We start from the raw sequence: 15,816 nt of genomic DNA on the forward strand, positions 1-15,816 counted from the left end.
ACAGTGGAGAGGCATTTGCTTGTTTTTCAGTGGAAATGTCTTAGGAAATACTTGCTCTGGTCTCCTCCCCACACCTTCTAGAGGGCTCCTTGGCAAACTGGTGAATTCAGAAAAGACCTATACTGGCCATTAGGTAAGGTATTGTAGTTTAAATAGGAAATGGCGGGGGGTGGGGGGAAGGTTGTATTATCAGTTGAATTGAAATATGTAGGATTTTGGGGGGGGGGGATCACCTTTATGTTTAGTGCCCAGTTCAGATTCTTGAAGAGAATGATTGTGATTTGGTTAGATCCCTCGATGACTCCATATTGAGTGAGGTAAAGCAGTATAGATTAAACTTAAATTAAATTCTGTACATATACAAGTACTTGCTGGATACTCTTACATTCATCAGATCTGTGATACAGGAAATAAATTGCAGTTAATTACTGTCAGATTTTCTTTTCCTTTTAGAAAGCTTGAAGGCAGAAGATGTAGTTATTAGTACAATGCCAGCAGTGTAGAATCAAATCAAGAAAATCCAGTGGTGAAGAATGTTCAAGCAACATTCATTTATACGTCCTGCATGTGAGCATATTGATTCACCTTCTTCCTGGGAAATGTCAGCTTTACTGTGCTGCTGCTAATAAAAAAATAAAACCTAGAAATGATCTCTGATATGAGCGCTCTACTCTGTAGCTCTGAGATCAGGTTTTAGGTCTCCTGCTCTTGTTTTAAAATCTGACGCTGCTTTTCCTTTTGTGAAAGGGAGATTGAGCAGGCAGACAACTGTAAACCAAATAATTTGTTCCATTACTTTAGTCATTTAGATACCTAAGTCTGTTAAGCGTGAGAAATTTTCATTGATATTGGAAGTGTAGCCATAACTGCCCTAGAAGTTTGACTGGGAACATATGTTTCTCCCAACAAGTTTCCATCATGAGCCAGAAAAGTTTCTTGGGCGTAATCAAGGTTCCTGATTGCATTTCTTCTGTGAACTGTATGCAAATAGACGTGAAAATAAATTGTTATCGTCACTTTCTTTGGCTGTTACAGTGTATGTTCAATCAACAGAGCGTTTTCAGACACTTCTCTGAACATCATGTTGATGTAGACAGAAGTGGGACTACAGGTATTCGATTAAGCTGATAGTTTAATTCTACTTTGTATAAGGTCTCTTTAAAGTGAGATTTATTTTTTCTTGTAAATTCGATACCAGATATTTTAATTTCAGTGAAGGAATTTTTCCATTTTTTTATTCTCCAGTTTGCCTGGCTGGTTGTCACGTTTGAATGCACATAATCTGAGGAATCATCTCCATTTCAGGCATTTTCAACAGAGCTGGTTAATGAGGCAATTCTTTTACTTACACCTCAAGCCATGACACTGAAGGAAGCTATTTCCCCAGCCCCTGCACTGCCCAGCCCTGAGGCTGGCATAAACACTGAGCGGCTTCGTGGTGAACTGGTTCAGGGAACTAATGTGGTAAAAGGTAATTTTAACAGGAATCGACAAACTAAGCTGTGTTGACAGCATGGAACACAGTCTGTTGTCACCAAGGAGAGAGCAGGGCAGGAGGAAACGGGGCAATGGCAGTGCTGGCTTAGGGTGACAGTGAAACTGGTATAAATTGCAATTCCTGTGCCAATCCACCATACTCATTAGAGACAGAGGGAGATAATTATGGGCCTGTCTTGTCCTGCAGAGCATTTATTACTAGTTATTTGGAGTTCCGTGTATTAGCTGTAAATAAAATTACTTGTCTTTGAACATTTCCAGTCTGGCAATCGTTGAATGGAATTCATAAAGCTGCTGTTCCGTCACTGCTGAAAGGACTGTCCTGCTGCAAGGTAACAGAGGAAATGTTTACAGATTTCATGTGAATGTCCTTAGCAATTACATTGAAAAGGTGAAAACAAATAATAGCATACAAGAGTAGTGTTTGATGACCTTTTCAGTGCTTTCATGATGGATCTGTGGCTTTGTAAAGCCACATATAGTAAACACGGAGTGAGTTGAATTCCTGGAACTTCAGACTGTGGAGCTGTATTTGCTTTCTGAGCAATTGTACTGATATGCCTGCTATGAATAAATCAGAATACAGAACTTAGTAAGCACGGCTTGAGAAACAGATGTTACCTCCGCACTTTGGCATGGCTTTCCAAAACTCTGAACAGCCAGTGAAACCAGGAGTGGTGTACGCACAGCATTCATATAGTTACATGGCATTGATGTCAAACTGCCAAAAACTAAAAACTACTATCATACTTATTTTCCTGTTTGAACATCCTTGAATTGATCTCATGCTGAGGTTACCAAATATATTAGCATGAATAGAACACAGAAGGGGGCAAAATGAAGTCCACACAGATTCAGAACAAGAAGCTGTAAAATGTCAATGTAAAAGGAAAGTGCTTTATGAAATAATGTAATCTTTTTAGTACATTTAGCTTTCTCTCTTTGTAGCTACCACTGTTTAAAGATTTTTTTCAGGGAAGGAAGGAATTATTTGAGGAATCTTCCTTTTTATTGGAGAACTTTGGTAGACTGCGATTTGCAGAATAGGCCTTTCCCGCTTCTTCCTTGAAAGAGACTTCCTTATGAGCCTTTAACAAGATTTTATCCAATGTGGAACAGCTGAATTGGACTGCTGAGGACTTTTAAATATTCAAAGGTGTTCAGCCCTTCTTTGGATTCCTGAGTTCTGCACTTAGAGTCAGATGAAAAAACAGGCTAGTTTTCCGATAATGCATTTAGAAGAGACATTTCTAATGTAGAAGCTAGTCAAATATATGTATTTTTAAACGCATACACCTCTTAGGCTCTAAGTGCATTATGGCAAAACAGAAAATACAGTTCTATCTTAATCCACAGAAATTCAACAGAACTGAATATTGAAGCAGTTAGTGTTCTTACACTGTAAATAAGTAAACATGATGCTTCCACTGGAAGAAGCTATTTGACCTCCTTCAAGCCCCTCTCTGCCCTGGCACTTAGTTGCCGTGAGCATTTGAGTGGCTACATATTGAACTGGATCAGGAAACGAATGTGGCAATGAAGATGGCTTTTGTAGGTGATGTCAGGGTGAGTGGATGACTAGCTTATATGGCGCACAGTGGGCTCAAAAGGGGTCTAGGGTTTGTTGAGTCTCTGATCTGTACTGCTTTTGGAGGTTCTTATGTTGTTCTTCAAAGTCTGGGTGTGTACTTCTAATAAAATAAAATCAGAAGTCCCCATCCAGCTGTGGAGGAGGAAGAGCCCTTAAAGAGTTGCAAAGGGTGTAACTTAGTAAAGCCATGCTTGTTAGGGAACAATCTGTGACAGTAACAGAGGTGTAAACTGAACCATATTGCCTCAAAGGGTGGCTACTTTTGATGGCTAATAATGATCCATATACAAGTTAACAGTGAATTGTTGCCATGTCAGGATTAAAGAAAAGAAAGGCTTGCAGGGAGAGGTATTACATTTTGTTAGGCCAACTGACACAACTGAAGAATACAAAAAGCTTTGGGGCATTTCAGACCTCCTTCAGGTATGAAAGTGGATGGATGGTTACGTCATCTGCCATAACAGCCACAGCAATGTGTTTTGGTTCTTGGATTTAGCAGTGTTTGGGAAAGGACCTTCAGCTTTTTTCTTTAGTCTCATCCTGGGAAACAAAAATCCAACTTTGTCTGCGGAGCAGGAAAGCTCTGTGGTTTGTGTGAGCTAAAGTCCCTGGGAAAAAGAGGTAGAGAGAAACCAAGGAGGAGTGGAGTGTAATGTTCAGGAGGGATGCTGGTGTTTATAGGGATATTTGAGATGAGAGGTACTAAAAGAAGTGAGAACACCCAGGGAGACCAAAGAAGTATGGATAGGTGGGTATTAAGGAGGGAGGATGATGTTGATATGAAAAGTGTGGGAAGACAGAGTTGTATCTTCCAGGTTCAGTAAGCAGTTGGGAGGAGAAATAACTCTACTCATGCTCTGAATACACAGCATTGATGCTTGCTTTAATTAATGTAGATTATAGGGGTTACCATATCTGTAGTGTCTGTGCAGTATGTGAAGGATCAGTTTTTCATTGTTTTTCAAAATAGAGGTTTATACACTTCTATTTTTTATACTTTTGGCAGTTTTAAATTTGCCACCTTTGAACTTCACTATTATGTTGAGAAAGCGAAAGTTTCCAGTTTGCTTTCCTTTTTACTAATTTAGATACGTTTTTAATGTTTGAAGCACTTCTTTCTGAGGTAAATAACACAATTCTTTCCTGTCTATATACAAAGGGTTTTCATTACCTCAAGTGCTTTCTTTTTCTGAACACCCAAATTCCACAGAATCCATTTTTTCAATGGGGTCCCTGCCTCTACACTGTATCCAGCTGATGATGTAGGGTTCTCTATACAAATACCATAATTTTTAAACATTGTTCACTATCTCACTACTTTTGCATTCTAACATTTTAGCTTTTCCTATCACAGGTGCATGTTAAGTTGAAGTCAGTGAACTCTCTTGCAGTAGTGCCCAGCCCCCTTTCCCAAATTCATGCAATTAGCGCTGCAGTTCTACTTAGATTTCCTTACAGTGTGTAGTTATGAATTTTCCATGCACTGTGCAACTGTTCATATTTATTAGCATCCATCTTCTGCTGTCATGTTGTAAATTCATCTAGTGTGGGTAGTTAGCTTCTGCTGAACTTCTTTTCCGGTACTGGTTTGACTAAAACCAGTTATTTGGTGTCAGCTGAAAGTTTTGCTGTTTGGCTGCTTACCTCTGGAGTTTTGAGTAACTTATATTAGTAAGCATATTAAGTAATGCTAATTCTTTTGAACTGTTAAAGAAAGCTGTAAATTAGATAAAAGCGATAAGTTAAACTGTCTCTAACTAACTAATCTTGTCATCCTTTTTACCTGTATTTGGTGTTCATACCTGGGATATTTTAGGCAAGCAGATTCTTGTGTGTGTCAACTCTTGTTGTTAATAGCTAACTAGTTTTTTAGTTATTTTTATTAAGAATGCTTTGTTCAAAATTACCTATAGCAACTGCTAACTTCTTCTCGAAGTGGGAATGCGTATCCTCTTTTAACAACTTGGTAAGTAGCGTAGAAGCAGGGAGGCATGAGCAGGTGTCCAGCGAGGAAGAAAGTGTGCTCCCACTTCCTCCATAGCCCTCGCTGGCCCCAAACTCGCATTCCCACCAGGAAGCCGTGATATCCCCGGCTCCAGTGAAGAACTCCAGAGTGGTGACTGCCGGGGAAACCGGTGCAAGGGGGCCAGGACAGGCCCCCATGCATGGGGCAGGAGGAGCGAAAGGATGCAAGTCTGAGCGCCGACACAAACACAAGACTGCCTGGGGTGTCCCACCAGCACAGCTTGTCTGGCCTCGGGGCGACACGAGAGCTTTGAAGGGATCTAAGGGTTGGCACTTGTGCAAATAACACAAGAGTAAGCACCTGTACCAAAAGACCTGCAAGTCACATTGGAAACTCACTTAAACTGCGTGTGTCAAGAGTCAAAGTCTTGCAGGCAGCTTCCTGCATTATTTGGTGCTTTACTGTATGCTGTGGGGAGGTTCCATGGGGATGTTTGCAAGTCACCTTGACAGTTGTTTTCCCAAATGCTGGCATTCTAGAGGAGGGAGCACTTCCAACAGATAATGCATATGCTGATATTATATATGCAAAAAATAATACGAGCATAGAAATCAAGCTTGTAAAATCAGAGGTGTTGATACAATATAATGTTCCAGTTTTAGGTGCTTTGCTGAACAATGCATAAGAAGATGGGAAATTCTTCCTCGGAAAACATTTCCATTTATTGTCAGGAATTTGGCACAGTTTACCTGTGTGAACATTGCTAAATACGTGATTTGAGACACTCCAGTTGCACATTTCATGTGTTTCTAATCCCATTTGTTTAGCAATTGACTCCACACTTGAGTCACAAATTTCTATCAGAAAACAAAAGCATTATCTGTTTCGCAACATATTTGAATTCATAGCCAGGAATTTTATTTTTTTTTAACTCCGTTTTGATATTGGCTGGGAGCTGCTGCTGCTGCACAGATCTGCCTGTTCCCCCAGAATGGTTCTGAAGAGGTAGTCTTTCGCCTGGAGGCACCACAATACATATGCAGGATTGGGAGAAAGTTGTCCATTTGCTTACCTTTAAGGGACTGGCTGATACACCCAAAAAAGTAATAAAACTGCTCCTTATTAAAAATGGTAAAAATCAAAGGGAAAGCTACAGCAATATGGTTTGTAGTTTGCACCTTGAGATTGCATGTTACTCAGAAAAAGTTGGGTATATATCATGAATGACTAAGAGTGTTAAAATATAGTTCATGCATCAAGGTTGGTATAGAAAACCACTTAGGTGTCATTAATGAAGTCTTTAGGCATAGTTTGGTAATGCATGTTAGTAACAGTGCAGGGGATTACTTTTGTGAAGTTGCGGCTTTCTGGGAGATGAAATGTAGTGGGGAAAAGATTCTTGGTACTGTAAGAAAGAATAGGGTTGTAATGTTGGCATGGCCACAGGCTAGTCTTGAAATTCTTATAAAAATTATAATTTACAAACTACTTAAAATTCAGTGAGTCTACAATGAATTTCTTACATGGCCAGATTACCAGTGTACACATACAGATACTGTGTATCTGTGAGCATTTGTCAAGAGTAATACCTGTTTTATGTGAAACATAATCATGGCAACAGTGAGAGACAGAACAAAACTCCAGGTGCTTAGAAGAATTTAACTTGCTTTTTTCCAAAAAATGTGTAGTTTGTCCGTTTGTTTTAAGGATAGGCTGAGTTTAATTATTTTCGTACATTTCATAAGAATTTCCAAACTGTTGTTGGAAGTAAATCCTTGGTACTTCAACATTTCAGTGTTACCACATGCACACACATGCACACACACGCACGCACACACACTGATTTGGACACCTTTAATAGTAGGTTGTGTAGATTTTGGTTTATATATGTTGATTTGCTCTCTTTTTATGTTAGATGCAGATACTCCTTTGAAATGCTGTTTCATATCTGTTGATTGGTACTTACTGTAAGACAGAAATTTCAGATTATTCTCGGGGATAAAGTGTGACTCTACTGTTTTGTATAATACACATCTTCAAAGAGTATTCTTTTTCCAATATTATCTTAAAGTACAGTCTGTACCGAAATGGAAGTTTCCTCAACTTTGTGTTTAAAAGGAAATGTTCTGTCGTTCTTAAGAACTGGTTGGTTTTCTTCACACAGAGTGCTAGGGCTGCCTGCAGTGATCGTGTGGTGGTCCTGGCACTATCACGCATATTGACACTTTTTAAGTTGTTTCCTCGGTGGGCCACTAAGGTTCAGCAAGGAGCGGGGATTTCTTCTCCTTTCCACCTTCCTACAGATGTGAGTGTGCTCTGCCTCTAGGCTCTTTCCTAAAGCAGAGAGGCTCTGCTGGTTGTTTTTGCCCCAGCGCTGAGGAGAGGTGTGGTGGCTCCGGGTAGGCAGAAAAATGAGTAGATTGGGCAGCACAGAGCAGCATGCGAGATTAGTATTATGGATATGGAGGTAATACCCATTCTTAGTATTTTTGGTATTTGGTGTTCTGTATATTTAGTATTGTATATTACAGTGGTATTGCTGTATCACCGTTTGGGAGATTTCCCTATATTTCAAAGTTCTTTCTTACATATTAAATACTTTCATATCAGTATCTAAAGAAGACTGGAAAGTAATTTTCACAGATCAGTGCAGAATTTCACATTCATTACACTCTGCCTACATGCTTGTTTTTGGAAGTTATGCAACCTCTTTTTATAGAATTTTATGTTCTGGTGATCTAGACTTACTTAGCTATCACTTAAAAATAAAAATGTATCAGGAGCTATGTAGGATACAAAACTTAGGCCATGAAAACCTACTATATACCTCTTAATAGAAAGATAATTATTCACAGTAAAGTTCATCTAGAAATGGCTTCCAGCATTGTTTATACTGATTTTATAAACACGGAATAGAAGAGACTAAGTTGCTGTAATGTAGGCCCATGCACAGTCCAATTATGGAAAGAATTTGAATGGAGATGCTGCATATTTAGTTCAGACTGAAGACACTGAAAACGAAGTGCTCAACACAAAAAAAATTGCTATTGATTATCTGCAAACTACAGTTGGAGGAGGAGAGCTACGGCAGGGGAGGCTTCTAAGACCTAACTATGGCACTGAGACAGTGCCCTTCCTGACAAAATGCAAGTCACTATTTCAAATTATGAAAGTACTAGATTGTCATAGTAAAATTTCTCAAACAATTTTTTTATGATAAGCAAAACACATTTTTTTGTGATCTCAGTGTTGGATGAGACTGGACCTGTTTTTGTGGAAACATTACACACAGAAAAATCAACCTGAGGCAGACACATGCCATGAAGAGTTTTGCCTAAATGCTTAGTAGTTTGGCAACATTTTAATAAGCAAGTGAAAATAATATGTAGTAATGGGAGTTCAGCTGCAGTGATTGCTACCAGATCCACCAAGAATTATAAAATTGCATCCCAACAAAGACTTATGACAAATATTGTGATTGTAGGTAACTAAATGACCATGGAATCTGGAGCAGAGAACCAGCAGAGCGGAGATGCAGCCGTTACAGAGGCAGAAACCCAACAGATGACAGTACAGGCACAACCACAGATTGCAACATTAGCCCAGGTATAAAGTGATTTGGTATAAAAGTTCTATGTATTGGATAATTTTTTTAAGAAGGACGATGTCTGCTTGTGAGCCTGAGAGGAGGTTCCATTGATGTGATTCTAAAACAGGTGCTGTGTGTAGTTCCTTTAATTTTTATTTTCACATTTGTATAGCGGTAGAGATTTTTGACTTCCCATCACACTAGGCTGTTCTAGTTCTGAAGAACTGTATGTGTGTAAACTGTGGAATTTTAAAGAATAATGAATTATTTAAAATATTTCTAGCATTCTTTCCTGCAACCATCCCATTGAAAGGTATTTTTTCAAAACTTGTAATTTACTGTATTTTTTATATCGACTGGATTGTTTGGCTGTTGTCTTTTCTATTAGAAACTAGTCTATAACAAAGTGTCTAATTCTGAAGAAAACAAAGTGAAAATGTAGGTAAATAATGTAGTAAATACAAGAGCTGTCAGATGGGATGAATATTATAAGCATTATAAGCAAGTATGACATCTGACTGCTCATGTTATGCTATTATCTCCTAAATTTCACAGAATTGTTTGCTATTTAGTGAGACAGTAGTAGATCATTTATTAACCCCAAATTATTTTGGAGAGATAAAATATTATACAATCCTAGCTACATCTCTATTTTGGAACCCAGTTTCATTCTTGAATACACTGATGGTTGGAAGAAGCAACTCCATTGTGTAAATGAGTGCAGAATCTCTTCACGCTCTCTTCTGTAATCATTTCATTCAAAAACTATTTGCAGCTCTCACAGCACAAACTATTTTTTAGATCACATACTCTGAGGAATTTAATGTCTTTTAAATTGCATGATTATTTAATAGCTTAAAATTTTATTAATTATGCCTTTAAAAAGTCATGACACCTTTCAATAAACCAGAGCTAGCTCCCTTCTATTCAAGTGATAGTACGAAGAGTGAAACTGTTGAAATGCACAGGGCAATTTGCATTCAGTGAGCTTCAGTATGATTTTACAGGCCACCAGCTGGCCTGCACCAGCTTGCCTCTCTGGGCAGTTTTTTCACTGTCTAACTTCGGCACAGGATGTAGGTGGTGTGAATAACACTTCAGTGTGAACTAAGTGGAAGTAGTTTATTTCTCTTGCAAAACCAGTAAGCTGCTTTTTACTTGGTGTGTGTTAAGATTTAGTGCCAAGAAGCCAGCGTGTTTTAAATTCATATCCTAACATACTAATCTCCAGGTAGCAAAACTTACAGGTATGTAGTAGATTGAATGCACTTTACTCAGGCAAAGTTACCATGGCACTTGAATGAGAATTTTATCTGGGTAAGAAAAAGAGGTGGGATTCTGCATAGCTATGTTAAAGTCCATGTGAACTACAAATAAAGAAGTAATATTTTCCCCAGTTTCCCCTGCTGTCATTCACTGTGTTATTTGCACCTTAGCAATTTCCCAGGCTTTGTGTTCTTTGTGGAGGTGATACCACAGTCCAAATGTAATTCCTTGTCTTGTTTACATCACTGTTATGTTATTACAATATTTTTAATATGTGGAGAGGCTGTGTTTGGCATTAGAGAGTGCCCTCAGAAGCTTAGGAAAATCTAAATAAATGATTATATCAGTTAATTTTTTCTTTGTCTCTTGTACGGAGGGAGGTGACCCTCTTTGTAACCTTAGTTTAATTGTTGCATTTTTAGTGAGTTCAGGGTAGTTTTCAGAGTCAAAAGGAAACTTGTTCCAGTTCCACAAGGTATGAGTCAGAGACATCTGCGGAAGTTACACTCTGCTGTTGGCTTAGTTCAACCGCAAAGTAGCCTTCAGTTGATCAGTTTTGCTGTCATTGCCAAGGATTGTTTAGTCAGACATGTATTATAAAAAGGTCACTTTGTGAAGGAATATAATTTGCCAGAAGAGACTGTGTTGATGCTAGTCTCAGTCCCAGTTTCTCTCAGGTGCAGATGTGAGTTAAGTACTGCTGCATGATGCTGCAGCCAGCTTCATGGAAGAGGAAGGTAAAGGCAAAGACAGATCGGGGGATTAGGGAGGGACAGCTGTGGAGGAGAGGGGCCTACATGTAATTCCCCTTAATTTTCTTGTTAAGCAAGATTTCTTTGTAAATGACTGATGTTTATGGAAATTCAGAGATCATCCATTGCAGTCTTTTGAGAACCACGTGTTCGTTAGGACAGAAGAGGGTTTACTTCTGCATTCTGTATATAGCACTTCTTTGACTTTAGGGAGTACAGCAGTACAGCCCCCTCTTGCATTGTAGCCAGATGGATCAGCCTTCTTGAAACTGCCATTAAATGTTGGAAGATTATTACATTTTTCAAACTTGAGTGTCTAGGAGAAGGCTGGCAAGTCAGTGACCCATGACCTGGCTGTGGTCTGCAATAAGCAGCTCATACACGCCTGCAGTCCTTTGCTGAGGGCCGTGACTGCGAGTCAGGAGCAAGCCACGGGCCACGTGAGCTGGTACGGCACCCTCACATCACTGTACTTTTCAGGAGCCCTTCAGCAGTGCACATGTGCATTTTATCACGGGACAGTTGCTGACTCCCAGATGTGCAGCAGAGCAGCTGCCCAACCAGCTTGGCATGTGGCCCTTGAGTGGCCCCATAACAGTCCTTGTGACCTGCCACAGCAAAGAAGTGAGACTTCCCTGCTCGGAGCAGACAGCTCTGTTTGGGCATCTCTGTCCTCCGAGTCTGAGCTCTTTCACAGGATGCATGTGGTGGTGCACACAGTGTTAATGTACCACGCTGAAGTAGTTTGTGTATCACTGTTGGCATAGCCACTATGCCTAGAGATCTGTGCTGTAGAAATAAAGCTTCATTTAGGAACTGAAATTTTAAAACTTGGGCCATTTTTCCTCATAGAAATAAAATAACTTTAGGACTAGAGTTTGTGTTGCCCTGTTATACTGAACTAAAATAACTGCTTGGAAACGGTTTGTTTCCATTGAAAACCCACATTTTTCCTGTCTGAACATATGGTGAGTTTTCTTTTTCAAATGGGCTTTGCCAGCTACTTGACTTTATTCTCTAATAAGTCTGAAAGATATGACTCCCTAAAAATTTTAACTTCTTACATCTGGCAAACATTTTGCATTTTCTTGAGTGAGGACAAAAATGGCTCCACTCCCATATGTTTCTGACTTTTTTTCAGCAGTGTCTGTAGGAGTACACCCAAGTCCTAGCAATATTTAACTGAGGTAAGAGAAGTTTAATAATGTTTTTTATTAGGTTACCTCAAAATAAAGGCAGTTGTGATTCTTGCATTTCTTGGCAGTGGTTTTACAAGCAATGTTTTGAGCCTGCATAAATTCTGCATTAGATTAATCTGTAAAGTAGGTCAAATGTTGGGCTTAGGCATTTCAGGGGTTTTTGTATTGCGCTGAAACATTTGGGTCAGCTAACTGGTGTCTAGAAGAAGAGATGTAATTCTTTCACCAAAAAGTGTTCCTGATAGCGAACTAAGAACAATGCAATAACCTAATTTATGCTCCCTGTCTGTGTTTTGCAGGTATCTATGCCGGCAGCTCATGCAACGTCTTCTGCACCCACGGTGACTTTAGTTCAGCTGCCCAATGGGCAGACAGTTCAAGTCCATGGAGTAATTCAGGCTGCTCAGCCATCAGTTATTCAGTCTCCCCAGGTCCAGACAGTTCAGGTACTTACGGAAGGACTCTGCCTGATATGTAAACTGGGCGTTCTCAAGGGACCTGCCCGTACCCTGGTTTCTCATGTGCTTGTGTGTGGATTGTGTTCTTTAAATATATATATATATATATATAAACTTAAAGAGCATGTTGAAGGCAAAATCTGCACAGTATTTGCTACTCTGTGACTTTTTTCTATTCTGGTTTAACCACTTTTCATTTCCATACATGCTGAGTTTCATTTCCCTCTAGAACTTAGTTGGTGAGTTTAACAACTGATGGTTTTTCTTACTGTATTTCCATACTTCTCTCTCTGCTGTGTTTTTATACATCTTTATTGACTTGTAAGAATTCATATTATTAGCTCTGAAGTGCACAAAAGGGATTTTAGAAAATGTGTTTTTTTAATTATTCATGAAGCTAATGTACTGGGATGAGAGTCTTTGCTTCTTAGAAAACATTTGCCTTGGTTTACAAACGCATGTCTGTATGTTAATGGACCTTAACACATACCTGTCAGTCCCCTCATAAAAGTGATTTTAAAATTGCCTGTTGAATGTTGTTTGCTTTGTAAAACCTTAGTAATTAATTGTTTTTTCTGCAAACCAAGACAGATAATGAAAGAATGAGTGAAGAGACTGTTTAAAGACTTAGGAGAAAAGTAGTCCGTAATCCTTAAAATCTGTAACCTTTTTATGTTTTTTTGCTTTGGAACCACTAAGTCCAGCATTATTGAACACAGAATCAGAAAATGTTTAAGATACAACCGCTACACGGGACAAATACTGTACATCATGCCTTTGCTATTAGTACACTGAGCTCAAAAAAAAGTTAATTTTAAAAGCTAGCCATTGTGATTATTTGATACAGATATTTAGCTGGGTATTATTCTTAAAAGTAAGTGATGCATAATTTAAAACTAGGTCATTCTGATAATAATCTTTGTTTACTCCTTGTCAGCTTTAGTTCTGAGTTTCTGGCAGGCCCTACCCTCCTCAGCCACTGGAGTCAAAAGTTTAGAGTTTAAAGCTATTGGAGGTGAGCAGTTTTCAGAGAAGTGCACAAGTTACTAGCCAGGGGTGGAAGATAAGAGACTGATAATGAAATCATGTTTGGAATTCACCTGACACAATGCAAAGCAAGAGCGTGTTTGGAATGCTGTGGTATTCAGAGCCTGGCAGTTCGCAGCCAGCCTTGGATCTATCCAAGCCCTCCATGTTATAGTTGTGAGACTCAGGCACTGGCAAGGTTTTGAGCCTTTAGGAATCCTCTCAGTAGTGCACAAAATGTCAGACTACAAGCTCTGTTTCTCACATAGACCTTTAGCTATTTACTGTTTCATTAGCTTTTGTATATTTGTAGTATGAGCTGTTTGGGAAAAAAAAAATCCCTGTGTTTATATATTGGAGATATTTTTTACATTTTTAGCATTTCAAATTATTGAAGTATGATTGATACAAACATTTGAGCTTTCCTACATAAATCTTTGTAAGTGTTTTTAGCACAGATGTTCAGAATTACAGCACTGCAGAATTTTGTTAGCATCTTCAGGTATGATATTTTCCTGCCAATTTCCCAAAAGAGAAGGCAGTCTCTCTGTAACATGGCATCAAAGCCCAAAATACAAAAATCTGCTGCAGTTCCCATATTCACCCAATGATTTATAAATGGATCTTTCTCAGTTTAAATATTATGCTCTTTTGTCTCCAAACCCTTCTGCTTTCTATCTTAAGTTGCATTAGTTATTCTCTCCCTAAACTTGATTGACAGCCTTTCTTTGGTTCCTTGAAATGGATGGAAACAAGGAAGGAATCATGGAAAGCAAAAAGTGTATGGAATTACTATTTGTATTTTCTCATAGGACTATTTCATTTGTAAAAGGAATTCTAACTGACTGTGGTCATTCATTACTGTATCCATTACTAAACAGCCTGTCCTTACTGTTAGTTGCCCAGGTATATAATACTTGCACTGTAGTGTTTTTCACATAATGTGAACAGTTCCTTGAAATAGCAGACATTGGCAGTGTCCTGTTGATTTTAATTGCTGTTCTTATTTACAGATCTCCACTATAGCAGAAAGTGAAGATTCACAGGAATCAGTAGACAGTGTCACAGACTCACAGAAACGCAGAGAAATTCTTTCCAGACGACCGTCCTACAGGTATGGAAGTTAAAGGCAGAAGCATTTTGCTTGATGGATGCATCCTTCAAATGGGGAGACAAACGGTGTGATTCTATAGCTATTTTTGGATTTAACTATAAATCCATTTAATTAAAATCTCTCTTCTGCAATATCTTTCTGTAGAATAGATGTAAAGAGATAAGCAAATAGTTTGAGGAGGAGGAAACCTCAGCTGTTAAACCGAGTCAAGACAGAGAGGAGCTGAGAATACGCTGATTACCAAATTTGTAAAACATTGAGTTATCCTTGTGATAGGTGCCTTAGAGGTAGCTTTAATAGATACTTAATACATGGAGCACACTGAAGCTTTACTAGGAAGTTGCTACTGTGTAATCTGTAGTCGGCCTAAAATCAACGTTATTGTTTTTCATTAATGTTGAAATGTTAGCAGCGATAAAACTTAATTCTTTCCTCCTGTGAGACTTTCAATGAACATGTGATGTTCTGTGGCTCAAGGAGAATTTCTGCTTGAGCAAATTTGGTTATGTTTAAAGATTAAGAAGCCAGGATGCGAGTTTAACATAGTGATAGGCATCTAGTATCTTTAGTTGGTGTGGCAAATATTTATGTGGCAAGACCAACTGAAGTGCTCCTTCAAATGGTGTTAGTCATACTTGCTTTAGTATTTTACCCCATGCACGCCTTTTTCTGGCCATACTAAATCTCACTTTTCGTTCTTAAAACATGTTAAATGATTTTAAGGAACAGCTGTGGATTTCAGCAGTTTTTAAGTGACTTGTGGATTCCTGCTACTTCAGAAAATTCAGCTGCTCCTTTTTTCTTAATGAACATAGCCTTAGAAATCTAAACCAGACTCTAGGCCTGAACATTTCTCACCCATTTTTTTAGCAGTCACAGATTATTTTCTGCCTTCTTCAGGAGCCTTCAAGGCTGTCCTAATGAAGATAGTGAAAATCACCACTAAGGATCTCTATCCATATAGATCCTGGATATATTTTTATTTGTGAGGAGCAGTGTTGCTAACATTAAGGCTGTTACAGACTTCCTTGCAGTCTGCTTCTGCAGTCAGACACTTACTATATATGGAAGAATAGCTAAATATCATGAGACAACAGAGCTAATTAAGTAAACAAGCAGCAAAACTGAGAGGAAAGGGCACGTGCATTCTATATTCTCATTCAGATGAACTTGCTTGCCCACACCACAGCCTCTGTCCCTCAACCCAGATCCTGGTGACTCTGAAAAACTTAATAATTGTAAAGCTCATGTATGCAGCTCAGCCACCAGGCCAGTATAGGCGCCATTTCAGAAGGGTTGAGCCAGACTACAGCTGTGTCAAGCAAGTTCCCAGTTGGCATTATCCAAGCTGCTGTAAC

General features: G+C 38.9%; 1 protein-coding gene across 1 annotated transcript in view; it reads left to right on the forward strand.

Moving 5' to 3' along the window:
• Positions 1–15,816, forward strand: part of CREB1 (cAMP responsive element binding protein 1) — a 41,090-nt gene that overhangs the window by 11,960 nt on the left and 13,314 nt on the right. The window contains exons 2-4 of the mRNA XM_067298814.1: positions 8,539–8,660; positions 12,160–12,306; positions 14,358–14,458. Coding sequence (XP_067154915.1) covers positions 8,547–8,660; positions 12,160–12,306; positions 14,358–14,458 — 362 coding nt within the window. The 5' untranslated portion in view covers positions 8,539–8,546. The remainder of the gene's footprint in view (positions 1–8,538; positions 8,661–12,159; positions 12,307–14,357; positions 14,459–15,816) is intronic.

Source organism: Apteryx mantelli, chromosome 6 (genome assembly GCF_036417845.1).
Source record: "Apteryx mantelli isolate bAptMan1 chromosome 6, bAptMan1.hap1, whole genome shotgun sequence".
Lineage (NCBI taxonomy): Eukaryota > Metazoa > Chordata > Aves > Apterygiformes > Apterygidae > Apteryx > Apteryx mantelli.